This window comes from Juglans regia, chromosome 8, assembly GCF_001411555.2.
Source record: "Juglans regia cultivar Chandler chromosome 8, Walnut 2.0, whole genome shotgun sequence".
Taxonomy (NCBI): Eukaryota; Viridiplantae; Streptophyta; class Magnoliopsida; order Fagales; family Juglandaceae; genus Juglans; species Juglans regia.
In genome coordinates this window covers 23,836,954-23,863,191 of record NC_049908.1, presented here as the reverse complement: position 1 = coordinate 23,863,191, position 26,238 = coordinate 23,836,954, and the positions used below count along the sequence as shown (strand labels likewise).

Sequence of the window (26,238 nt, the reverse complement as noted above, 5' to 3'; positions counted from 1 at the left end):
TTGAGGATAGCTTGATTGTTACCATGTGAACCATAGTATTAAAGGAGAGTGTAGAAGAATTTTCTAAGGCCATAGAATCGAGTGGAGGTTAATCCGATAGAATCTGATACCATGAAAGGATTTTAGAGACAATAGTGAAACCACAGCAATTGCTTATGGCGTAGGATTCTTCATTATATAGGAAACTGTTACAAGTATTAAAAAACTAATAATAACAGTACAAGTTATAAAAGGAAAGATATCTAAACTTTCTATATTTACAACTAATCAATTCCTATACATTTGTACAACGTCTATATTGCCATGTATTGCTCCTTGATGCTTGGATTGATTTTCTGTTTGATTGTTGCCTTGATTATCTCCAGAGGATAATGCTCTGTTATCGCCAACACGAAAAAGACTATGGCCGTGGGTCTCAAAAATCCACTCTTAAACGGGTGCAAACGAAGACCCGAGATTGATAGGGTAGGGCTTAGGGATGTCGGTGAAGCTAGTGGTGGTGGTGGTTGGCCGTGAATGGCGGCGTGGGCGGTGGTTTAAGGCCAAAATGCTCAAATTGGAGATGGAGATAGATGGGGCTTCACCGGTGACAGATCGGAGCTAAGGATGGGTGCATTAGGTTGCTAGAAGGTCGATGATGATGTGGTGAGAAGATGGTGGCCGAAGGTGGCGCGACGGCGGCGCAGCGGCGCAAGGAATGCCGCGGCTTCGTGTGGTGCGTGGAGGCTAATGGCGGCGCGGCTGGGGCTGGAAACCGGAGGGGGAGGTCGCCGGTGGGTAGGGGTGCTGGGAAGCCGGGCGGTGTCGACCACCGCCGGCGCACGGCGGCGCTGGGGTCAGAAGGAGGATCGGACGGAGAGAGAGAGGAAGGGGGGTTGCGGCGCATGGGGAAAGGCCAGGAGAAGAAGGAAAAAAAAAAAGAAGAGAAGAAAAGAGAAAGGAAGAAAAAAGAAATGAGGAAAGAGAAGATGTAGGGAAAGAAATGAGGTCTAATCCTCACATCTTGGGTCATAAAAAAAATGATCCAACGGAGACGATTTTAAAACAGCAAGTGAAAAAAAATAATTCAAACGCAGTGATTAAAATGAAAATAAATAATTAAATCCAACAAGAAGTTAATTTAATATGAAAAGAAAATTAAATGCATAACAATAATTAATATTAAGGAAACATGTCAAATTTAATTTTCACAAATTAAAAATCATAAAAAAAAAAATAAGCCCAATAAAATCTGAAAATTTAAAACAAGATAATCAAATTTTAAATTAATAACAAATAATCATTCAATTAAAAAAAATACACTAAAAAAATAATACGGGGTGTTACAATTCTATTACCAAACTCTTTTATAATTAAATAATATAGATGTAACATACTAGAAGAGGCTTAATCCTCTCCTTAGGGCCCATTGGGTATTATCGTGGGCTTGGGCTAGGGCATGGTCCAGTAAGCTAGTGAATATAAGGGCTAAGAGCATTGGTAATGGTCTAGCCATTGTCAAATCTAAAATTTGGCTAGAATCTTAATTTTTGGCTATAATATCAATTTTTGACTAGGTGAGTCCACATTAGACTAACCATTATAAACTTCAAATAATAATATTATATTATATTTTTTATTTTATTTTTATTTTTATTTTTATTTTTTGTAAATATAATTTATATATTTCTTAGATCTTCATGTTTTGTAGAAATAATGTGTCTACTCTATCAATCAGTAGAAATAATTACATGCTATGTATGTTTTACTATTCAAAGAGAGAGGGAAGTGATGAAATAATTAAATATTGCTTTCTATTGTGAATAGTAGCTAGCCATATTTGGAGAAGACTTAAAATTTACTATTCATCAAGTCTTAAGCTTTGGACCATTGGCTAGTCCAATATAGAGGTTTTTTCTCACATCTAGCTAAAGTTTAGACTTGCATTGGCATTTAGCTAGTCCATTGCCAATGTTCTAATCCCATGCAAGTCTCGTCTGAATAAAGCCAGACCACTAATTGTCCGAGTATTTCGAGATGAAAATATATCAACTCATTTGGAGAAAAGATAAGTCTTAAAATCCTTAAGGCTTGAATTTCAAATAACATAAGAGATGATTATCGAATATTATCCGAAAAAGTCGCAAAACTCTATTTATAGGGTTCAAATATGATTATGAGATCATCTGAATTTTGGATCCGAGAAATCATATTATTATTGGCTGACTTAGACATCGAATGTGTCCCGTCGAAGCTCCAAGTCTCTTTATTCTTTGGTTGCATGTAATCGCATGTGAGAAGCTGTGAAATACGTATTCAACACAGACATTGCTCCTTTATTTTCAAAAGTTGAATAACATGAGAAGATACATGTTCCAACCAGACATTCTATACAAAAATTATAAGCACAAGTTTTGTTGACACTAAAGATTGCAAGAAAATCTTTTTTCTCCACTATGGGTAAATAGACGTGATTAATATGATACGTCATATTATAATTTTTTTATTATAAAATAAATTTCACGATCTCACATCAAATTACGTTAATTTATAAATTTCGTCCTTTTACAAATCTTAAACAAGTCTTATGGGTAAAGAAGATGGTAGAGGGCTTTGGTAAGGATGATTAGAGATAAATTATAACTCTTACCGAAAATAGTTGCTAACATGATCAGTTTTGCCACAAACTATTTTTAATTCTTCAAGAGATATTTACGAAAGAGACCCACTAGTTGTAGGTGAAGGAGCCCCAGGACAAGCAGAAAGTTGTGCATGATGAGTATACTTTTGTAGAGATGCATCGACATCACGAGTCTTTATTATTGTGGGCTGTTATGTAAATCTTAAAAAAAAAATAATTATAAATTGACGTATCGTGATATAATAGTATTGTAAAATATTTATATCAAGTTATGGCAATATTATTGTTAAATAAATTTTTATTTTTAAAATAAAAAATTTAAAAAATAATAATATTAGATGCAGTTTTAGTGTTCAAGTCTCATGCAAATTTTTAAAAAAAGTAATGGGATGCACAATTAAAAACTTTATTTTTTTAAATATAAATTTTATATTTATCATTTTTAAGAATAGTGATACATGTATTTCAAATTTTACATATAAAACTCATTTTATCAATTTTTTTTTAAGTTCAAATTTTAGAATTTTCATATCAATCAATAACTAATATATCGTAAATAAAATTTATAGAGTAATGCTTCATGTAATCGTGGAATGTTTAAAAATTATGTAGTCGTTTTGAAAAAAAAATAAGATTTATTATTAAAAAATTAATTTTTTTCAAAATAGGAAATGCTAAAACTCCCTAAGCTGCAACCGTTATCTTGCAGTTGCTAGACAGCATAAGCCAAACTCCAATTCCAAGCCTTGCACTTGCTTCTTGTTCCTTCCCTCCCTCGACAGCAATTCTAATAAACTCGGACACGAAGCCTGCTTCCTTCCTTCCTTCGACAGCAAAAATTCAATCCTTTTCCTTGTTCTCCGTCGAGACCCTCTCCCTTCAATCATCCCCTTTATATATATACACAAAGCTAGGCGGGCGAGAACCAATCCCATTTTGTTTATATTGCTTCTTCGTTTTGTTCTTTTTTCTTGGTTGAGAAGCATAGTACGTACTTCTCTGTGAAGCAAGCTCGCTAACTCTCATGGCTGCACCAGTAGTTGACGCAGACTACCGCAACGAAATCGAAAAGGCTCGTCGAGACCTTCGCGCTCTCATCTACAGCAAACAATGCGCTCCTATAATGCTCCGTTTAGCGTAAACTCTCTCTCTCTCTCTCTCTCTCTCTCTCTCTCTCTCTCTCTGTCTGCTTTAGCAATTCATTCCCCGTTTCGTTCCAGAGAAAACTACGGAAAGAGAGAATGGAAATGAAAATTGAAAATGTCATGCTTCTTGTCGCCGTAATCTTGGAAAGTTGTAATTTTTCTTCTTTTCTGATCTTCTCACCATTGCTGATTGACCAAACAAAGAATTAACTATTTAGGCATGTTATTTTAAAACGTTATGATTGATCTTAAGCATGCACGCAAGGGTACGGTACAGGACATTAACCATGCATATTGCTGGGACAGGTGGCATAATGCTGGGACCTACGATGAAAAAACGAAGACTGGAGGTCCTAATGGCTCAATCAGGAGTGGGGTGGAGTTGAAACATGGTGCAAATGCTGGTTTGGAAATCGCAGTTGGATTCTGCGGTGAGCTTTTACAGCTTAATGTGTAATATAGTTTAGCAAATATGATTACGGGTGGGTCAAGAAGTTTAGAGCTTAGTTTGTTCTCCAGGGAAATGAATTGATATTTTGCACCTAATTTTGCATTGGTTGTCTTCTCACTGTTCCTGGGTTTGTGTCTTCGTTTTGATGTCAGAAGAAGTAAAGGCTAAACATCCAAAGATTACATATGCCGATCTCTACCAGGTTACGATTCTGTTTCGGGAAGCATACATTTGTCTTCAACTACGTGGTGTTAAAAATGAAAAATTCTCTGATCAGCTACTATTCACTACTTCACACCCGACACTCTATGGAAAACACTCCCACTCATTTTTTCATAGGGTGTAAGGTGTGGGAATGAACAATGGCGGATGCATAGCATTCTTCATTAAAAATTACCATATAATATAAATATATAAGTTAATTTTTAAAGCAGCTTGGGATCATTAAGCTGTGTTACAGATTTAACTCATCTTCAACTACGCTTTTGGATTTTTAGCTTGCTGGCATTGTTGCAGTGGAAGTCACTGGAGGCCCCTCTATTGACTTTGTTCCAGGAAGGAAGGTATATTCATGGAAGAATTTCTATAGCACCTATCCATGATCTGTACTCTTTTTTAATTTTCTTGACCTTCAAGTAGGATTCATTGGAATCTCCTGAAGAAGGGCGCCTTCCTGATGCCAGACAAGGTATGTTATTAAACCAAGTTGCTTTAGTTGTTAAGGGTGATTTCCTATGAAACATAAGCTACCTCAGTTTGCTGTTTGATTCATGATGATGGAATGAAGTATAGGTTTTATATCTCTTCTTTGAAGATTGTTAAAAGTGAACATGAATATGCTAAGCTATCCATCACGGCGCAGATGTATAATAAATATTAAAAAAAAAATTGGTTCTTCTGTGGCTGATGTATAAGTAGTATCTTTACTCTGAGTCTTATCAGTACATGCATATTGTGGAGCAATTGACATGGGACAGTCTATTTCATGGTAATAGAAAACACACACACAACAGATGGGATGTTGAACAATTGTATTCACTTCTTGTCCCATTTTGTTATAGGTGCAAAGCATTTAAGAGATGTCTTTTATCGCATGGGCTTATCTGACAAGGACATTGTGGCATTGTCTGGAGGCCACACATTGGTAAAGTTCTCCAAAGATTCAACCATATGTGTGGAAAAGTTTTTTTTTTTAATTCATATCATCTATATAATTTGTCTTTCATTTTGTTTCTTTAGGGAAAGGCACACAAGGAGAGATCAGGATTCGAAAGTCTACCTTGGACAACTGACCCTTTGAAGTTTGATAATTCGTACTTTGTGTAAGAAATCAATGAAAACTTAATTTTGGTAGAGAAGAAATACCTATAACAAACTCAATTTCATTTGACAAGATGATATTGTACATGGTACATGTATGTTATGATGGACAAAATCAGGGAACTCCTAAAAGGTGATTCAAAGGGATTATTGAAGCTCCCCACGGACAAGGTCTTAGTCGAAGATCCCAAGTTCCGCAGCTATGTTGAGCTATATGCAAAGGTAGTACGGCTTATGTTCCTTTCACAAGAAAAGTATTAAATGTTTGAGATTTAAAACAATGTTCACATAATCTCAAAGTTCATCCACATACCATAGTTAATTATCATATGACAATAATGCCTCTCTGTAAATTGTTTTCGCATTACTTAAAACACTTATCTGGTCATTCGCCTGATATATTTTGAACATACCTAGGGGAGAATTTATTTGTAGTGAAGTATTTGCTATCTGTAATCATTCTGAAAAGAGAGGCATTTCCGTCGATGAGTTGTTATATGTGGCCGTCAGGACTAGCTGATAAATTATTCGAAGCTTTGTCTGGAAGAAATTCATTTCATTTGCTTGCATCATCATGTCTTCTCTCATCTTGATTAGCATGGGCACGGTTTTTGTTTTTCAATTTCTGTTTCAGGACGAGGATGCTTTCTTCATAGATTATGCAGCATCACACAAGAAACTTTCAGAACTAGGCTTCTTCATTCCACCTTCCTCAGGCTTAAAGAGAAGAACCATGTTGACAAAAAGTACTGTGAGAGTTGTCATTGCTGTTGGGCTGTTGCTTTCTCTATATGCATATAGTTATTTTTACGAAAAGTCACAGAAGCCACAATTGAACAACTCCTGATTCATATAGTATTCAACAAAATCAGTGAAGCAAGTTAGCATCCCCTGCAATCTGGGCTGAACCCTTTCATAATGAATTTAGTCTGTAATCTGGACTGAACCTCTTTCATAATGATTTAGATCTGGTGGTGTGTTATGTGACTCCTGCTTGCAATCTGGACTGAACCAGTTCACAAATAATGATTTTTAGAGCTGTACGTACCTCCTCATGGTTTCTGTTATTCTTTCAAGTTTAACAGCATCTCAATTCTTCAAACTGCAAAATAATCTTTATCTGTTTAATAGCAAGAATAATCCTCGTTATTAAGAATTAAGAACTTTTTTTTTACATGCTTTTAAATTGAATATAGTGTGTGTGTAAAAAGAGAGAGATAAGAAGAATTTATCATTCACTTCAAGCACTACGATAGAAAATTAGGTACATATTCTTTTATTCATAATTCTACAATACAGAAAATGATATAAATCAGGTTAATTATTATGTTAAACCTCTCATGTTGAAGAGCACATGAATAAAAATAATAAACTTCTTCTGCCTAGCAGACCGGCATTGATAATCTGAGATTGCTTCAACAGGAAGAATTGCTACCATGCATTGGTGGCTTTCCAGGAACTGAAGTGAAAGGAGAACAAGTGCATCTCCCACCTAAAACTATAAAACTGATATTAATAAATTTAGCTGGAAATGCCAAGACTAGTTTAAGTCAGGCTCTGGGACTCAAAGACAATGTGATATCTCGAAAAACCCTAAGCCTCTTCTCAATCTTCCTCTTAAATATCCCATTATCAGCTGCTTTCCCTGCCTCATCATCCGTGCCCAAAACTGCAGCGATGATAGCATCTTCAAAATCCTTGTTGTCCGGCAAAAATTCTGTCAGCTCGACACCTGTTGCTTCTTCAGATGAAACAGACAACCTTCGCGTCTTGTTTTCTGACTTTCCTGATTCCAAAAGCGGTTTCCCAGTCTCTACTATATCGTTTACTCTGATTGAACTGGCAGCATTTCCAGATCTTGTTCTCTTAAGGCTGTCAGGAAACTGATTTTCAACTGGGTCTTTCTGAATCGGTTCCTTCATATATTTTGATGAAAAAAACGGTGGTGCAGCGACGTTTAGGAAATTGGCATTTGGAGCAATTTGTTTGATATTTATCTGGTTTGCCATTATGTTCGAATTGATATTCTCATCAGTAAAGCCATCCTGGGGTGTGACTGAATTTGATGATATAGGCAAGCTAGCGTGATCCTTGCAAGGCTGAGGCTGCCAGATAGATGAAGAACCGAGAAAAGCATCAAAGAGCCTCCGCTGTTCCACTCGGTCCCCTCCTTTGTTCATCTTTTCAGATTCAAGGTCCTTGAGCATCTGCTGTGCCCTTTCATAGGCTTTGAGATGAGAATCTGTGCCTCTTGGGCCATCAGCCACCGCCGGTTTCACTAGCCTCAAGGTTTCTTTGGCTTCAATGATCCTCCCCTGCTTCATCAAGCAGATACCAAGATTGCACATTTTGTTGTTGTCCGAGGCAATCAAAAGTGCCCTCCGATAAGCATCTTCTGCTTCAATGTAGTTGTTCTGCTGCATTAGTGCCCATCCCAAGTTCCCCTATATAACAAGCAATTGACCACAGTTTCATTAACCCAATATATAAAGAGAACTGCTACAGACACAAATAGATTATACAAAAGTAAACTCACAAACTAACGTGGCTTCGTAGAATCCGTTAGATCTACTTTACAATAAAAGTAATTTTACAATCTCTAGTATCACATCAAATCATTTGTAGGTTTATTTTTGTATAATCCTTTTGTGCTAAATTATTTTTCATATATAAAAAGTTTTCAAGTAAAGAAACTGGAACTAAACTAGTAGAGATATATGCGTATTCTTACCAATAGCCTAGTTGCTTCTTGTTCCACAGAGACCTGGAATTTCTTTCCTTGAGATCTGGCGGTCTTGGTTCGTTTCCCATTGAAAGCCAGCCCTTGTTGAATCAAGTACAACTTGTGCTTCAATAATGCTATTTGGTCTTCCAATCTCCCACATCTCTGAATAAAGAGAGAGAAAAGAATCAGTGCCAGAGTAATACTAAGTTATAAGCAAGTTATAAACTGCCAGAACTGTTAATTACCTTGTAAAGATCCAGAAGAATATTGTCAAGCGACTCTTGGGCTTGATCTGAACACCGATGTCGCAGCGACTTGATGGCTTCAATAGCTTCTTCGGCTCGATTCTGCTGCTTCATCACAATAGCCATATCTTTCAAGGCACTGTCCACTCTATCCCCAGCATTAATGGCTGCCCAAAACAGAGGAATTGCCTTCTCCGGATCTTTATCCACCAACTGCAAAAAGAGAAGGACCCATCAATCAGAACAGAAACAAAAGCACGAAAACACTTTCCTCAACTTCCTTGAAGGAAAACTAGAAAAGAAAAAGAAAGAGCCATCAATTGGAACAGAAAAACCCAGAAGCTTGCCTGAGCGTTCTTGGCTCGGACATAAGGACTGTCGCCAACTGGAACCTTGTGGGTCACATGGAAGCAATCGGAGCGAGTTCTTGAAATCCCGAGAGGCTTGGCTGGTGAGGAAGGAGCCGACTTGGAGGGTCTAAAACCAGGAGGAGCGTTCCACATTTCTTGCAACATCTTCGGAGTAAGAGGGTTTTCAATGGCAGCGTTCTTCCAGTCGAGGAAGATAGTGCTTCCGTCTCTGAGACAGATATAGAGAGAGAGAGATAGTTTACGAGGGAAGTTGACAGTGTAGGAGTGATGAGAATTAGGGGGGTATTATCAAGAAAAATCTTCGAGTTTTTTTACCGTTGCTCAACGTTCTACGAACTAGCCGTTGCGTTTTATTTTTCCATAATTTAGCTGAGATTGCAGTTAAGAGGCGTGTATATGCATCTGTATCCCTGAAGTTCAATTTAATTCCATATTTACCCAAATCTTCTACATTTCTCTTTTTCCCCTAATATCTTCTATATTTCGATTTTTATCCTATATAATTGATACTCGACTCACTAATGCCCCTAAGATTAGGAACCACTAAAAAAGGACTATTATTATAAATATGCACAATATTATCTGTATTGAGTGGCAGTCTTATTTCATCAATTTTTTATTTTATTTCAATTTTGAATTTTAAAATTTTCACAATTTTAATTGCTGGCACGCCGACGCTTATGATTATGTGACTAAAATTTTATGTATAGATATCATTTTCCGTAATTATTTCAAGATATAGTTAGTTTTTATCTTAGGGTCCATTTATTTCCATGTAGATTATTTGTTTTATAAAAAAATTATTTCAGCAAATTAAATTTCAAGAAAACTTATGCTTTTCTGGTGTTTGATTGTCATGTGAGAATATTTTTCAGAAAACGCTTTTCGTTGTTATGTAAATGTAAATTTTTTATACGATAAATGTAATATTAATGCCTTAAATTTTATTTTATAATAATTCTTTTATGTATTAAATGGGGTTAAATACAAAATTACTCTATGTGGTTTATCTAAAAGTCAAATTGCTCTTTTGTGTATTTTAATTGAACTTTTACTCTATGTACTTTTAAAATCTCTCTAGTTAATATGGCAACCCATATGACATGTCACGGGTCATAAAATTAAGAAAACCTTTAAAAAATAAAATAATAAAAAAAAGAACATAAAATACAAAAAACGTCAAACAATATTTTATAACTTAAAAGAAAAAAACAAAAGAAAAACCACACAAGATCCTTGCCACATTGAACTTCATAGCTCTCGTTTAGAAGAAAAGATCTGAATATAATATTTCAATTTTTGGAAAAAGAATAATTCATTCTTTATGGGTTTTCCATTTTGAGAAAAGAGAAAATCTATTCATAGTCCGGTTTAACTCATCACACGCCACACGAATCTTACATGGCAAATTGAATCAATTGAAATCCGGTCCAACTAGTTCCCTGAATCTGAAAATTTGAAACCTCCAAGTCCCTCTCTTGTGAAGCCTCTCCCTCCCTGAAGAAATCACTCCCCCCAAAACCTATCACCAGAAATCCCTCTCTCATGGGCAAACCAAGTAAAAACCAAAGAAAAGCTTAACCAGATCAATGAAAATCAGAAGCAAACGCAAAAGCAGACACCCCCAGATGAAGCACAAACTGTCCCATATTGATCCCAAGGGAATTGCTGCCGTTAAAAGCACGAAAACAATATGCTTTGTTATGAGAAGCCAGCTCAGATCAATGCACTTGTCATAATAAAAAGGGAAATGGCTATGAGCTGTGAGGTTGAACGGAAATAACTGTGAGCTATGAGATTACAGGGCATAAGAAAAAAAATCGAAACCCATGGATGATTTGGGTATTTTATCTTTTTTTTTTTTTTTTTTCTAAGCTGATTTAAGTATTTTATCTAAATGCACATTTAACTCAAAAAAGATAAAAGATAATAAAAAAATAAAAATAAAAAAAAGTCATATCATGCTTTTTGTGTGGTGTACGAGGGAAGGAGGCAGGTGAGTAGAAGTGTTCTTGAGAAAAACAATAATTCTTCTCACCAGTTACTATTCACTACCCCACACTCCACATTCTATAAAAAAAAAAAAAACTGTAATGTATGGGGTATGGAAATGAATAATGGCTAATGTACAGCAAAACTTCGTTATCGTACTCCTTAGCTCCTGATGTGGATTTTTTCTTGCTAACTTTCAAATAGTGACTCTAATTGTGATTTTCTTTTCTTCACATTGACCACATACACTACCTTTTTTTTTTTTTTTTTGAATCAAGAACCACCAATAATTTTATTGCAATACCAAAGTTCAGTCATTACAATATTTGTCCTTGAGAACAGTATTCATAATCTGTAAAGGCCCTTCTTCTTCTAGCCCATATCTTTTCCTCAATTTGCAGGAATGTCATTTTTGCAAATGTTGTCAGTCTGTAGCCTTTACAATCTACTAGCAAAATGTTGTTTATGAACCTGTGAATCTCCTTCAAAAACTACTCTAGCAAATCCCAAATCAGAACATAGCTCCATTGCTTTCCTTAAGGTCATGGCTTCAGCTATAACAGGCTTCATATAATTACTAACATTTGTGCATAAACAAGCCATAATATCACCTACCTCATCTCTAATAATGATTGGAAGACCTGTCTTCTCAGATTTTTCATCTATAGATGCATCTCAATTAGCTTTTACATAATTCTCGGTTGGTTTTTGCCATTTAATCATACTTCTGTTAGTAATGCCTGCATGTTGTAGATCACCCTGTTGAATATAGCATCAGTAGCAGCAGGGCAATTCCATACAGCATGTACTATAGATTCAGCTTCCCTTTTACATATTTGACATAGATCACTTTCAACTATCTTCTTCTTAACAAGATTCTACATAGTTGGTAACAGAAGATGGCTAGATTTCCATAGGAAATGTTTAATCTTCCCTGGTGGTACTTTGAGTCACCATATCTGTTGCCCATCTAGATCACCTTTTGATGAGCAAGAAGTTTCCCCATGCTTCTGTCTTTTCATTGTGTATTGCAGGTGGTGTGCACTCCTAATAGAAAAGTTCCCATTTACAGTGTGCCACCAAATTAATTTATCATCAGCTCCCATTTGACTCACATGTATACTGCATATAATTTCAGCTTCTTCTGGTTTAAATATTTCATGAATCAAGTCTTCCTTCCAGCAGCCTCTGTTGTCATCTATAATTTCTACCACTTTTGCCTAACTATTTAGCACCAGTATTAGAGATTAAACTTTAATAAGAGCATTAATATTGGATTGATCATTCTATTCTTCAAATTTTGATTAATATGTAATTTTTTTACCTTTAGCTAATCATTCAAAACTTGAAGTCTACATTGGATTAGTCATCACACTTTCTATAATAATAAAATATTATTATTTTTTATTATATATATATATATTTTTAATTAATTTTATTTTTATTTTTATAATCTTTAATAATCTCCAACAAATCATATTTATTTTTATTTTCACAATTTAACAATCTATAATATAATAATCTCATATGTATATAGATGGTAAAATCTCATATGAATAAAAATCTCATATTTATAATATAATAATCTCAAAAAATACTTTTAGACTTGCTATAATTCTTTTCATATTTGAAAAGAATAATGGATTTACTGTAGTTTATAATTTGGATGAAAACAATTTAGCTAATTAAATGTGGAGCAAATATGGATGATATTTACTAAATTTAAAGATGAAAAGGTACTTGGCTAATCCAATGCCAATGCTCTAATCTCTAATATTTAAAAATATTGTTAAAATATTATTTTTTAATATTATTATTATTTTGAGATTTGAATAAGTTAGATTGTTTATTATATTTTGTATGAAAATTTGATAAAATTATAATGATTAAATTAGATGAATTGAGATGAGTTTGGAGAACTTTCGTATCCATACTTAGGCACATGAATCCATTTATCTTGTCAAATCCTAATATTTCTTCCATCTCCACAACATTCCAACTTTTGACCAAGTCCAAAGATAATCATATACTTTTCCATATCAGTAAAGGATTAGAACCCAACTTTGCCTCTAACGGGTCAAAAAGATGTTGAATTGGATAAAAATAAAGGTCCAAAAAGACTGGCCCAAACTGGCCAAACCGACCGTAAACCAGCCAAAACCAATCCGATCGGTTTCACCCTCCTTTATCGGCCGGTTTTCCCCCCTAAAAAATACCGGTTGGTCGGTTTCAATTTTAGGACAAAACTGAACCGACCGATTCGATTTTCACCCCTACTCCTCTTTCATATGTACCCCACTAAGAAGCCTTTCAATTTTTATCTTTTTAAGGTTAATAGCAAAGTATTTAAATCAGTTTTCACCGGTTTGTAAAAAGAATGTTTATTTGACTCTTACACAATAATGTTTACGTGCTGACGTAATTTAATATGAATAAAATAGATTATACTTATGTGCTAACTCACATCATGTATAAATTTTCTTGTGTAAAATTTGTACGTGAATCTAACACTTCGCCTTTGTAAAAAGGTTACCTGCGTTTTTTCAACTCGAAACATTTATACGTGAATTTTTAACAATTTGCAATTAGCCTTCGTCCAACATCCGTTAGTTCTCTAACGGCATAATAGGGGTATATGGCAAAATCGACACATATCAACCAATAATAAATTGACACATGTCCTCTTCCGTCCACATCAGCAAAAGTTATTAAAAACTATAAAAAAGTGTTTTTGTTAAATTAAAATCGTTTTGTAGAAAATAATAATTAAAAAAAAATCATGGGAGGGGACTCTCCCCCTCCCACATTGTGCCCCTAGCCGGATGGCGGGCTGCCACCCTGCGAGGGGCGGCTCTGGTTCGCGGGATGGTCCACTAGGAAAGCTCTCATGGCTTATCAACTGAAATTAAAAAGTTGTAGTTCATGCCCTTTCTCTAAGTATCAACCACCATCATTGTAATGGTATTTTCGTATAAACATGAGACACTACAAATAGTTCGATTTTGTTTAATGGAAGCTGAATATTGGTGGTGCTTCTGTCTCATCCACATATACCTTTTTGAATTAATGGAAAAACTGGTCTAGTGACGTTTTTACAACAAATAATTCAAGTACACATCAACTTCTGCATGTTACATAGAACACCATGCACCTACACTAGTATGATCATGAAATGGGAAATGACAATGTTACAGCCAAGGCTGCCAAAGACCCTAAATGGCAAACGCACATAACTTTGCCCAAACTATAGTGCCCGGAAACTGTCCGGCTTATCAAGTCTAGCTGTACCTGAGCTTGATGATTCACCCATTGCATCGGGAGAGGCTGCTATCTGTGATGATTCTCTCTTTAGTGAAGTTGGCATTCCAGAAATCTCCTGAAGGAGAAACAAGAAATTAACACGGCGAAATTGCGAGAAAATCAGAAAAGGCTTAAGCCACTGGCCTATGCTATCTATCATTTCAACTGCATATAGAATCTTCACATCATCCCTCCACAAGGGAAACCCACATGGTTTTCCCTACATTTTTTTAAGAAACTAATAAAGCCAAAATAAATATTACTACTGCTATTCCTGATGACCAATTTAAACAAGAATCTCCAAATTACCTTCATTAAATGCAACCTCAAGTCGCAAGGCCGGACTTGATTTCCAATACATGCCATCACAAACTTCGAATATTGAGACAAAACATCAGCAGCAGCTTGCTTTTTCTCTTCAATCTGCAGTTAAATTCTATTTTTAATTATTTTACTAACAGAAAACAAAACATGATAGAAGAGGAACTTATGTGACTAATCTAGTAATATCAGAGTAGCTAATAAACCCTTCGATCATCACATGTATACCTCATGTGTACTTGGGCTATGCCTATCCTTATATGAATAAAATCTCTTCTTACTTATAAAAAAAAAAATAAACCCTTCCATCGTTAATAGATGGTTAATTATATACTTGTAAAAAAAATAGACCGTTAAATCTATGAGGACTCAAGAGACGCAGAAATATCATATCTGACGGTTAAACTCCAATCTTTAGCCTGCTAACATCTTAATTTAAGCTTTATATGATGGAATGCCGGTCTAAATTACATAAGTCACTACTGCTAATGTGTCCTCTCACATAATTTGCCGCAAGTGACTATAATCACTGTGTATAGTTTTTTTTTTTTAATAAGTATAATCACTATGTATAGTTACTCTTTGAGTGCATGTGTCCCCGCATTCGCGGGGAATTTCCTCATATTTCACTCAGTTTTCTTCCTCTACTTGATCTCAACATTGCAAATGGTCGATTATACCTATCTGTTTAAAAGAATGACCCAGGGTGCACCATGTCTCATTGAGGAACCCCTTTGCTCCTCGACAGAAACGAGGAAGGAAACACAAAACTAAACTAATAGGTCTATCAAGCACGATGTATTAATCCAAAAATTAATTTTTTTATTTTCTTTGGAGGAATGACAATACCAAGGTACAGAGGCCAAGCAACACTTCAAGAAAAACACATATAACCATCGACTTTCCCAGGTGAAGTGGGGTGGAGTACCAGGGGTTCCCCTGGATTTCATCATACGCGATTTTGGTGGGTGGGATCGTGTTTTTGGGGATTACTCCCGAGCTTCACCTCGGTGAGGTTCCACATCATAGAAAAACGAAGTATGGAGGAATCAAAGCGAAGAAAGAGGTTTGGGTACATTCCATCGTGGTTGTGACATACAAATTTGTGAGTAAAAATGCCCAGAAATCCTAACAAAACGAATTGCCTTCCAATCCATCATTCAACCAGAGAACCAAACTGCGGATTTTGCAGCAATTGGGACGGACCCATTGAATTACCCAACTTTACCCAAAGCTTCAATCCCCTCTTGCCAAACATAGCATAATTTACTTTTAAGCCAAGCAATGTAAATCATGAGGTATGCATACTCCATAGTTACTTTTTTTCGCTTCATCATATCTAAAAAGAAACTGAGCGAGAAAGTAGGACACACTTTCTTCCAAGGAAAAAGTCCAATTCTAAGAAACTGTTTGGTATTTTGCTTTTAGGGTTTGAAGTTTGAAACAGAACAACATCCTAGTACAAGGAAATGAAATGGTAAGAAAAGTACCTCGTAATCTTCTTTCATAGCTGAAAACTGTCTTCCTCTACGGTTCCAACCACTGTCAATGAATTCTGGAGGTGCAACAAATCTCGTCGACCTCAAATGAGATGAGAGGAGAGAAGAGAAGAGCCCTCTTATTTATATATTAAATTAGCTTTACCCAATAACACTAGCAGATGGCCTATTAGCTCAGCTGGTTAGAGCGTGCTAATAACGCGAAGGTCGCAGGTTCGAGACCTGCATGGGCCAATCAAAAGTTTTATATTTTTCATTTTTCTGACTTTTGGGCCAACATTTTCTATCGCAAAACCCAATATTGCAAGCCCAAGGATCAAAGAGTTTTGGGCCAACAGAACTTTGAAGCTAATGTATTATTATGATACGTGTTCTTTATCCAACCTGAAATAATTAATATATTTTCTTCATTAATATACCTTTTTATTTTTGAAAAAATTTTCTTGCAAACGAATTCGCACACCAAATCAAGCATCAATGCTGACATGTAAGGCATCCATTTAATAAAACGGTATGAATTGAATATGTAAGTGATTTTCATGAGACAGAAGGCTTTTTCTTCTCTCAAAAATTTTTTTTTTTTATTTTTTTTTTCAATAAAAGAAATCATCTAAGTGTCGTTACGCGATCTGGTGCTCCAAACTACTTGTACCTAGCAATTATCTTGATAAAAACTACCCCCCCTTTCCTTAAATCATTTCATCTTTATCAACCTTGAAGATCTTCCATCTTTTTCTCCTTTTTTTTTCTTTTACTTCTCATTAATCTTGTTTTTTTTTCTTTACTTTTTTCCAAATTTTCGGAGCTAGATCTACCACTCCTCTTCCATTTTCATTGTCCATGCACTCATGAAATCTCCACCCTAAGAAACCCCACAGCTAGCTTCCTCGGATTCAATATCCCAGACGCGTGACCTTTGCGTGCCGTCCACTCACAACGCATCCACTGTCTTCCTGTAGTTTTCTTGATTTGATGCTGGCCTCCGATATGTTTCCCAATTATTTTACTTGTTTTTCAAGACCCACCCACTGCCTTTTGTTGCTTTGTTGCTGCCACGTGCCCCTTTATTTGGCTGGAAACTCCCTGAAATATCAGTCTATGCCATCAGATCAGCATTGCAGTAAGAGAGTGGGTCCCACACACCACCTTTGTGGCACACGCGTCACTCATTCTAGCGACGGTCTCTCCTCTAAGAGAAAGTCATATATTCTCTCTTTTGTCTGAAATAGATATTGGTTTTTATTTTCAATTTCGTTTGGATTCGAAGATGACTTGAGATGAGTTGAGATGATTTGAGATGGATTGTGAATAGTAATGAGATGAGTTGTGAATAGTAGTGAGATGAGCTGAGATGAGTTGAGATGAGCTGAGATGACTTGCGAATCCAAACGTTTAAAGAAGAGCGGTGTTATTCTAACCACTGGGCTCTCGTTAGTACATTTGAGATTTATTTTTTTATTTTTTATATTTTTTTATATATATTTTTTAACACATTTAAATATATTTAAAAAAATAAAAATATTTATAATATTATTAAAAATATTTACTTAATCATTAAATAAAAATAATAATAATAATAAAAAATTCATAACGATAGAAATTAAGGATGAGAATAATATTATCATTTAAAGAATTTGAAGAATGAATACTTAAGAAGTTATGTGACACGCATTGAAATAGTCAATTACAACGCATCATTTGCTGCTTTTTTAGTTTTCATTTTATGTTTAGTATTGAATATATTGAGATGTTTTGTGAGAGCTCACCACCCCCTCCTTTTATATCATTATTTTTTGTTTTAATGAAATCTTGCTCATAAAAGATCCTCATTTAATGAACAAATCGACCTTGGGTCAAGTTTAACGGAGTCCACCCTAACGGTTTGCTCAATAATCTTATGTATTTACAACAAGTACATGCATCTATTCTATATTTTAAATGGAGATGTAAAGTTGACATTACTAAAAGGGTGTTAGCCGGGAGGTTTCCTTGAGAGCAAGAAGAAGCGATTCATACAAAAGGGACTTCTATGCTTTTAACCTCAACTTTACATGCCACCTATCCAAAGATCCTTTTAGTAGAAGTCTTGACACATCACTTTCCAATCGAGAGGATGGAGAAGCTTTCTTCCTTCCCCGTCTTACATCTTTTCCATAGCTTGTCCTCTTTAACTTCTTATTTTGCTCTTTTGTAAGGGATTGTGGAAGCTAAATATATGATAACCATAATTAATAACTACAATATCTTAAAAAATATATATCAATATTTTTTAAATTTTAATATATAATAAAACCAATATTACAAGTAATATAATAACAAATATGAACATAAGTCTAAAATTACAATAAAAACAATAAAAAAATATAAACTTACTAAAAAATATCAATATTACAATTTAACAATAATAACATTCTAATTTTGAAATAAATTCTAAATGTGTCAAAATGAGTTGATTTCGTGTTAAGCAAGTTGACCCGTTAGTGATCCATTTTGATCCGAACCCGTTAACATCAAACCTAAACCAGCTAATTTTATGTCGTATTTGTATTGGATTCATGAGTCGTGTCACATATTGACACTCCTACTTGCAACACAACATTTCTTTTTTCATCCTGACACGCCAGCTCATTTGTGTGCAAGGGATGCGCGAAAACGACTGCCTTCAGACTTTTCCATATAACTTACGTAAATTCGTATTTTCTAAAAATATCTCATAAATAGGTTCGAATCACTTGAACGACTCGAATCGTTAACTCCATTATACTTGGATCTGGTAAGCATCCAAAAGACTGCTCACAAATTACAAGTAAACTGTTGTCGCTTGGTCAAGTCTCTAACTCGAGAGGAATTTGGGCTCACCCTAGAGGCCTAGAGATGGAAGAATGCTCAAGCTATTTTAATTATAGCAACCAAAAAAGCTGAGAGGTCACCACTGGCATGATCTCCATGAACAGTGTGATGAGTAGGATAACCAAACGAGATTCTTCTTCATGCACAAAATCAAGATCAGAAAACCTTCTCACACCGATACCCATAACATAACAAAGGTCTTGTAGTTTAGTTTAATTTCTTTCATGTAAATCCAAAGTTTGAGATCCAATTCATCATTGGCGCGAGATCTCTTGTTAAAAACAAACAGTTATAACAATAAATTATGGCAAACTTTCAAACTCGGGATTATCAACGTTTGTAAATTTGTTTAAGTTGGATTTCAGGGCCTTTCCATAATCAGAGTAGTTATAACTTAAGTTTTAGCTGTTTTAGAGCTAGCGACTCAATACTCTAATAAAATCCAAATGGATGATAATAGCAATCAGTTGGACCCAAGCAAAAGAACAAAACAAGACAAAGAAAAAGACAGAAAAAGAGATCAGGTTTCCTTTGAAGGAGCCTTCTTTGCAGCCTCAGCAGCTGCTTTCTCGGCATCAATTTCGGCAACGATGGCGTCAATCTCAGCTTCCTCAAGTTGCCGCAAACCCTGTTCTTTAGTCATCACAGCAACTTCTATGTTCTTTCCCCCACTCTCAACAACCTAAACATATAACATAAGATGTTTCAAAATGAATTATGGTTCCAAATCTAAATATATTGCCAGTATTTCACATTGGTCTTATCTCAAGAAACTCGAGCATGGACAGTAGGTGAAAGGCTTGCTCAGTGATGCAGACATGCAGGCAGTTCAACTCAAGCATGGAATCATGGGATGGGTAAGTGAAACAGTATCTCCATCAAACTATCTTTTTTAGTGCGTCCGATAGGCTGAGAATCCTCTAGACCAAATTACAGTGTACTAGTTACAGGAAAGCATTATAAACTGAGATTAGGTAAGCTAAAATCTTTTTTCCCCCCTCGTGGGCCACCAAAAAAAATATACTCTTAAAAAAAAAAAAATCTTTTTTCCGCCTCACAAGTAAAGCACAGCAAGATAACAACCATGAATAAGATAGTGCCTAAAAAGGAAACGTGCATCCCATTGAGAACCACACATCATTGTTGTGAGAAGCATCTTAAAGGTATAAGAGGTAGAGATTAAGAAAAAAAAGTTACTTAAATTGATTAAAAAAATTATTTTTGCAGCCTGGCGAAGCCTCATCAAATATGTAGGTAATGAATATTAGAAATGAATGCCTATGTAAGAATAGTGCAATGAACATCTTAGTTTGCTAAATATGTATTGAATTGCGAGGCTAAGAAAACAATGTAAGTACCATCATCATGGCCTTGATGTTCAAGTTAAGATGTAACATTTTTCTCAAATGAATTATATAGCCTTTCACATAAGCCGTTTTTATGCATCTTTTATGACATATTGGAAAGACAAGTTTGCAAATACTTGAATCTGATAATTGTGCTATACATATGTAATGAATAGTCTTATGTTATGGAAGTCATGTAAACCCTTTTACCTCGAGCAATGCACGGATAGCAAGCTTCACAGTTTCTTGCCCAGAAGTTTCCTTATAGTTTTTCTCCAGAAACTCCCGTATCGAATTAGAGTTTCTCCCAGTTGCATTAGCCTTCCAAGCAGAAAATGTCCCAGAAGGATCTGTCTGATACAATGATGGCGAACCAGAATAGGGATCAAAGCCAATAATCAAAGTTGAAAGCCCAAATGGTCGCACCCCCCCACTTTGTGTATACTTTTGCTGAAGACCAGCAATGTATCGAGTAATGTACTCAACAGTCACTGGATCCTCAACGGTAAGCCTATGGCTTTGGCATTCAATTCGTGCCCTGTTTACTAGAACACGAGCATCTGCCTTGAGTCCTGCACACGCTAGAGCAATGTGATCGTCCAAGTTTACAATCTTCCTAACCGATCTGCAAAATGGAAGCAACAGAGTAAGACTGCCTACTTTAGAAAAGGTCATGCAAAATGTAACAAAGAAAATGAAAAAAAAAAAAGGAAAAGAACGCAGTAGGTTTCACGATTGGCAAGAATGCATTCTTGAAGTAGTCAAGAAAATCTGGTCAAGGTTTCAATTCAAATCAGCACCGATATAATAAACACACCTAGATGTCTAATCCAAAAAAGAAAAAAATTGTTTGGTAATTCTATCTATCAGTATCTTCTTTAGCTCATATCTAAAGAAGAGATTAGAGGGTTTAATTAGTTTCATCTATTGAACAGGAGTCAAAAAAGCCAACATCTTGTATTGGTGAATCTGATCCAAAGGCGATCCCCAGTTGTGAATACCAACATTTTACTTAAAAAAGGAGATTCCAAAAGGAAATAAGTATGAATCTTAGGTTTAGTGACCGCCAGTTGAGTTATATCTCCAATATGACACACATAACTTGTTTGTTTGAAGCATTACGTAAATCATCAAATGCCTATGCGTGGACTTTTTAGTTATATTGGTAATATAAATGAGCAGAACATCGCATCCGAGGATTTTCTTTTTCTTTTTCTTTTTATTTTTTAAAAAATTATAGAACATATAAGACACTGTAGAGTGTAGGGCATATCTGAAATTCCAGAGGAACTATTTCAGTAAAATTAATCTGATAAAGCAACGTCCACAAAATTCTAATGAGACCTTTATCGATTCCTAATGTAACGAAAGTAAATCACATGGATATAGATCACCCTAAACCCTAACCCTGGCCTCATCTACAAGCTCGGGAAGAGAGATCAGCTGATAATCTCAACCGCTGTGATTCTTATAGAAATGGAGACAGAGAGTGAGACCTGGAATCTTGGAGTTTGGCGGCGGACTTCTTTTCCACACCGAGGACGACGGTGTCGGTGCCGCGGACACCGACGGCAGCGTTGCCCTTGCGCACTGCTTCGAGCGCGTATTCAACCTGGAACAAATGCCCATCTGGTGAGAAAACCGTTATTGCTCTGTCGTACCTCGCCATTTTCTTCTTTCTCCTCCTCTCTCTTTCTCTTTGGCTCTTATTTTTCTTTCCTTTTCTTCTTCTGCTTCTTCTTCCGCAACAAGGCATCGAGAGTCTCCTTTTTATAAAGTTAAAAATACTGTAGAGGTGGAATACCTGTAACTTCGTAGTATTAATAATCACTTATTAATTATTAAATTATTTTTTAAAAAAATAAAAATAAAATATATAACCAGTCCGATTTGATTTGATTTTGAATAAAATTTAAGACTGAACCGATATTTATCGGTATTGTATTTTCTAAAATCAATTACGCACCGGTTACCCTCCTAAACCGGCACCTCCAATTTTACCAATTTCGATCCGATTTAGTTTGATTTTTCGATTTTAATAAAATACAAATTTATCAAAAATTAGAACTGTCATAAATTAAAACTTTAATTAGATGTAGATATTAGTAATTAATTCATTGTGAATTAGTGATAAGTTAATTAATTGATATTCATATCATACATTAGTTAATTATATTAATATTTATAATTTCTTTATACGCACTTGCAAATTGCAACTTAAGTATTTTACAAAATTCTAGCTAATATAAATGTATTTATCAAAATTAATATATATTATAATATTATAACTATTAATATATCACTGATAGTTATACTAATACTAATAGTATTATTATGTCACTATAATAACATATTGTGATATGGTATTAGTATAATGATTTATATAGTTCTTTATATATAGACTTAAAGTGGATTACTAATACTAATACCAGGGCATAAAATGTAATTAATATACTAATATATATTTGTATACTAATGTATACTAATTAATTAAAATGAAATATAATTAATATACTAATGCATATTAGTATTGCTAATGTATTATGTATTTATAAAAAAATTATGTTGAGAATTTATTAGGCCATAAAATATTATAAATTTTATATTTAAAGCATATGATCAAATAAATTTTCACGTTTAAAATTAAAATTTTATGTTATAAATTATAATAATATTATCTTATATACAATTATAATTTAAGAAAGTTAATTTAAAATATATAATATAGCGAACTGATTCGGTTCGGTCTTAAAAAGTATAGAATCGGAACCGGCCGGTTTTGAAACTAAATGAACTGGTCCCAGTTCAGTCTAGTCTGGATATATTTTTCTATTTTCCAGTTAATTTTTACTTCCCTAATCCCAATCATCAAGAGGTCATAATGCGTCAGCCTATCAGGTGCACATATGAATTTTACATTAAAAAAATATATTTACATAGAATAATAATATAGTATTAAGTTGTGCAAGTTAGTACACTGTTTTTTTATAAAATAAAGCTCATTATTAAAAATAATTTTTTTACATAGATTTAAAATTTATTTTTTTTAAATGAGGTATCAGAAAATTTTATTAAATTTATAAAATAAAGCCCATTATTAAAAATTGTATTGTCACAGTTCTATACATGCACAAGTCATTGGGGCTTGGTGGGCTTAATTTTATTAGTTGTGTTGACTTGTGTCCATTTCTTTTATTTGCAAGATAAGCTCGAGTCGGGCCATGGCCCATTTACGGTTGTTAAGATTTGTTGAATTGTCCTTATTTTGCAATCTAGTCAAGATGGTCTCTAACCCATTACCGAGTGAGAAGAGCGAGGCTAGTTTGGATTCTAAATCCATCTCAACTCATTTTATTTAATTATTATAATTTTTTTTAAATTTTTAATATAAAATATAATATACAATTCAATTTTTTAAAATTGTAAAATAATAATAATATTAAAAAATAATATTCTAACAATATTTTATTCAACTTTCAACTTTTATTTCAATTCAACTCAATTCAGTTCAACATCTAAACGCAGCCTTAACAGTATATGTAGTGGAAGGAGAGATGTGTAAATGCATGTTGAAACAAAATTATGTTTTCTTTTTTTCTCATCATCTTCTTCCTCTCTTCTAGGAGCTGCTCCTCTCAAAGTGAGCAATTTCTGTATATTTTTCTTCAAATAATTTGATAAGTGTTATATGTACATATCAATTTCCATTTACATAGTAACATAGATTAATGTAGTATATTATATCTAACAAATTTTTTTTCATAAGCCAATGTGTAAAACGCACCCTTCATGCTGTTGATATGGACAAATTTGATTTGTTAAAAAAGTTTAAAATTCAAATATTTTATAAATTAAATCGAGTCATCTCAACAATATAAAGAGTATGTTCTCCATACCAATTTATAAGTAAAAATATTTTTTTTTTATTTTACAATCAGATGAATCATATTAAACTAAGTTAATGTGTATTGTAAGATGTTAATAATAGATCAAACATTTCTCATTGAGTTTATGCTTCTAAAATTTTTTTAATCATTTGATGTTAAATTAAAAATACGAATATAATTACGAATAAAATTTCTCTTCTTAAAAATTCTATAAAGATCTTATATATATATATATATATCGAGAATTTTTATACTTTCTATTTTTAATTTAAATTTTTAGAAAAGTATAAAGAAATAATGTTGATAGAATAATAATAACACGTAATAAGATAAATATCAAATAATCGACTTTTTCGCAAGGAATACTTCACAAAAATCAATAAAATAATTATTTAAGAAAGAACATTTTAAAACGATTTTAAAAAAGTTCAACTAAAATTTTATATTGATAGATAATTATGGTACAGTGAATATTATCTACAATAACAAAAATAGATAACAAAAAATTGATTTTTTGATCTATAGATAAAAAAAATTAAAAATATATAGATAAAATGGCGCCTAGGATATATAAATAGAGAAAATATATTTGCAACCGTGAATTGGGCAACTATCACGTAATCGTTTTGAAAAAAGTGAATAAAACATTTGATCTACATAAAAAAATTATTTTTTTAATAGTAGACCTTACTCTTTTTCAAAGTGATTACATGGCGTTTACACACTTCACAGTTGTATGTAGAATTACTCATATAAATAAGAGAAATATTTTAACTACAAAGTGATTACACAAAAATAATCCTACAAACTGATATCGATACCCTTGTGCACTCCACGATTGTAGCACTCATCAAATATCGATATTCTTGTACACTCCACGACTATATCTAGCATTACTCTTCATAAAATACTTAGCAGTCGATACTCTTAATTAATCATAGTTCCCAAATCCTCGTGGACTACTAACTTAAATTGATAAATGTTGAACTCAAAGGTTTACAAGAATTTGTAAAATGTATTATATTCAAAACAGAGTACACATGTGCCCTTTATATACAAGCCAGAATAGGCGAGAAAAATAAAATGACTTATATTTAAATAACTAACTTATGACTTGGCTTATAACAAGCTAACGACTAAATGAATAATACAATACTTCTAATACCACCCTTCAAGCTGGAGGATGAATGTTAAGAATGCCCAGCTTGGAAACTAAAGTGGAAAACAATGGAAAACTAAGAGGTTTAGTGAAGCAATCAGCAAGTTGATTGTGAGAGTTAACATGGAAGAGTTTGATAGAACCATCTTGGATCTTCTTACGGACAAAATGGCAATCGATCTCTATATGCTTTGTACGCTCATGAAATACAGGGTTTGTGGCAATGTGGATGGTAGACTTGCTATCACAATACAAAGCAGCTGCACAGGTATGAAAGACGTGTAAATCTTTTGTTAAGGATAGAAGCCAAACTATTTCAAAAACTGTGTTAGCAAGAGCTCTATATTCAGCCTTAGCTGATGACCTCGAAACCACGGATTGTTTCTTGGATTTCCAAGAAATGAGAGAGCTTCCAAGGAATATGCAAAAGCTTGTGATGGACCTTCTAGTGTCTTGACACCCTGCCCAGTGAGAATCAGCAATTGCATTGAGTTTTAAATCTAAATTTGAAGGAAAAAAGAGTCCTTGACCAGATGAATCTTTGATGTACTGAAGAACTCTATGAGCAGCATGTAAATGAGGCAATCGAGGAGAATCCATAAACTGATTCAATGTATGAACTGCAAATGTAAGGTCTGGTAATGGTAATGGTAAGATAAAGTAACCTGCCAACCAGCCTTCTATAAGATTTTGGATCATCAAGAGGAACACCATTTGTTCTGGACAACTTTAGATGTTGTTCCATAGGTGTTTTAACTGGTTTAGTAGCAAGGAAACCAGTATTAGAGAGGATATCTAAAGCATATTTTCTTTGAGATAAAGAAATGCCAAATGTATTCCTTGCGATTTCAAGGCCCAAAAAATACTTCAATGCTCCAAGATCTTTAAGTTTAAACTTTTGATCAAGAAAGGCTTTGAAGGTGTTAACAAAGACCATATCATTGCTGGTAATGAGGATGTGCTGGCAATGAGGATGTCATCGACATAAACCAATACAGCCATGAAAC

The 26,238-nt window shown here is 34.1% G+C and overlaps 4 protein-coding genes across 4 annotated transcripts; 1 reads left to right on the top strand and 3 right to left on the bottom strand.

The window, feature by feature from the left end:
- Positions 1-3,545: 3,545 nt before the first annotated feature.
- On the top strand, positions 3,546-6,591 carry LOC108982181 (L-ascorbate peroxidase 3-like). Its single transcript, XM_018953479.2, has 9 exons — positions 3,546-3,757; positions 4,072-4,196; positions 4,369-4,418; positions 4,714-4,779; positions 4,856-4,904; positions 5,278-5,360; positions 5,456-5,538; positions 5,656-5,758; positions 6,171-6,591. Exons 1-9 carry the CDS (start codon positions 3,645-3,647, stop codon positions 6,381-6,383), a joined length of 885 nt encoding a protein of 294 aa, XP_018809024.1. The 5' UTR covers positions 3,546-3,644; the 3' UTR covers positions 6,384-6,591.
- A 168-nt stretch (positions 6,592-6,759) lies between these two features.
- LOC108982182 (protein POLLENLESS 3-LIKE 2-like) lies at positions 6,760-9,148 on the bottom strand. Its single transcript, XM_018953481.2, has 4 exons — positions 8,854-9,148; positions 8,507-8,719; positions 8,268-8,423; positions 6,760-7,980 (listed from the first exon to the last, which is right to left on the bottom strand). The coding sequence occupies exons 1-4, from the start codon at positions 9,019-9,021 to the stop codon at positions 7,087-7,089; spliced, it is 1,431 nt and encodes a 476-aa protein (XP_018809026.1). The 5' UTR covers positions 9,022-9,148; the 3' UTR covers positions 6,760-7,086.
- A 4,721-nt stretch (positions 9,149-13,869) lies between these two features.
- LOC109020859 lies at positions 13,870-16,098 on the bottom strand. The gene is made up of 3 exons (XM_035693408.1): positions 15,981-16,098; positions 14,479-14,592; positions 13,870-14,245 (listed from the first exon to the last, which is right to left on the bottom strand). Exons 1-3 carry the CDS (start codon positions 15,996-15,998, stop codon positions 14,114-14,116), a joined length of 264 nt encoding a protein of 87 aa, XP_035549301.1. The 5' UTR covers positions 15,999-16,098; the 3' UTR covers positions 13,870-14,113.
- A 3,068-nt stretch (positions 16,099-19,166) lies between these two features.
- LOC108982478 (proteasome subunit alpha type-7-like) lies at positions 19,167-21,974 on the bottom strand. Its single transcript, XM_018953873.2, has 3 exons — positions 21,682-21,974; positions 20,396-20,810; positions 19,167-19,521 (listed from the first exon to the last, which is right to left on the bottom strand). The coding sequence occupies exons 1-3, from the start codon at positions 21,939-21,941 to the stop codon at positions 19,360-19,362; spliced, it is 837 nt and encodes a 278-aa protein (XP_018809418.2). The 5' UTR covers positions 21,942-21,974; the 3' UTR covers positions 19,167-19,359.
- Between the last annotated feature and the right edge of the window lie 4,264 nt (positions 21,975-26,238).

Excerpts from the sequence above, each read along its gene's own strand:
- LOC108982478 (XM_018953873.2), bottom strand. The coding sequence starts at position 21,941 with ATGCCTTGTTGCGGAAGAAGAAGCAGAAGAAGAAAAGGAAAGAAAAAT. Across the intron at positions 20,811-21,681 it reads GCCAAACTCCAAGATTCCAG|ATCGGTTAGGAAGATTGTAA; the intron begins GTCTCACTCTCT and ends TCCATTTTGCAG. Across the intron at positions 19,522-20,395 it reads CTATCCGTGCATTGCTCGAG|GTTGTTGAGAGTGGGGGAAA; the intron begins GTAAAAGGGTTT and ends TTATATGTTTAG.
- LOC108982182 (XM_018953481.2), bottom strand. The coding sequence starts at position 9,021 with ATGTTGCAAGAAATGTGGAACGCTCCTCCTGGTTTTAGACCCTCCAAG. Across the intron at positions 8,720-8,853 it reads TCCGAGCCAAGAACGCTCAG|TTGGTGGATAAAGATCCGGA; the intron begins GCAAGCTTCTGG and ends CTCTTTTTGCAG. Across the intron at positions 8,424-8,506 it reads TTCTTCTGGATCTTTACAAG|AGATGTGGGAGATTGGAAGA; the intron begins GTAATTAACAGT and ends CTCTTTATTCAG.
- LOC108982181 (XM_018953479.2), top strand. The coding sequence starts at position 3,645 with ATGGCTGCACCAGTAGTTGACGCAGACTACCGCAACGAAATCGAAAAG. Across the intron at positions 4,905-5,277 it reads CCTTCCTGATGCCAGACAAG|GTGCAAAGCATTTAAGAGAT; the intron begins GTATGTTATTAA and ends ATTTTGTTATAG. Across the intron at positions 5,759-6,170 it reads ATGTTGAGCTATATGCAAAG|GACGAGGATGCTTTCTTCAT; the intron begins GTAGTACGGCTT and ends TTTCTGTTTCAG.
- LOC109020859 (XM_035693408.1), bottom strand. Across the intron at positions 14,246-14,478 it reads TGAGGTTGCATTTAATGAAG|GAGATTTCTGGAATGCCAAC; the intron begins GTAATTTGGAGA and ends TTTCTCCTTCAG.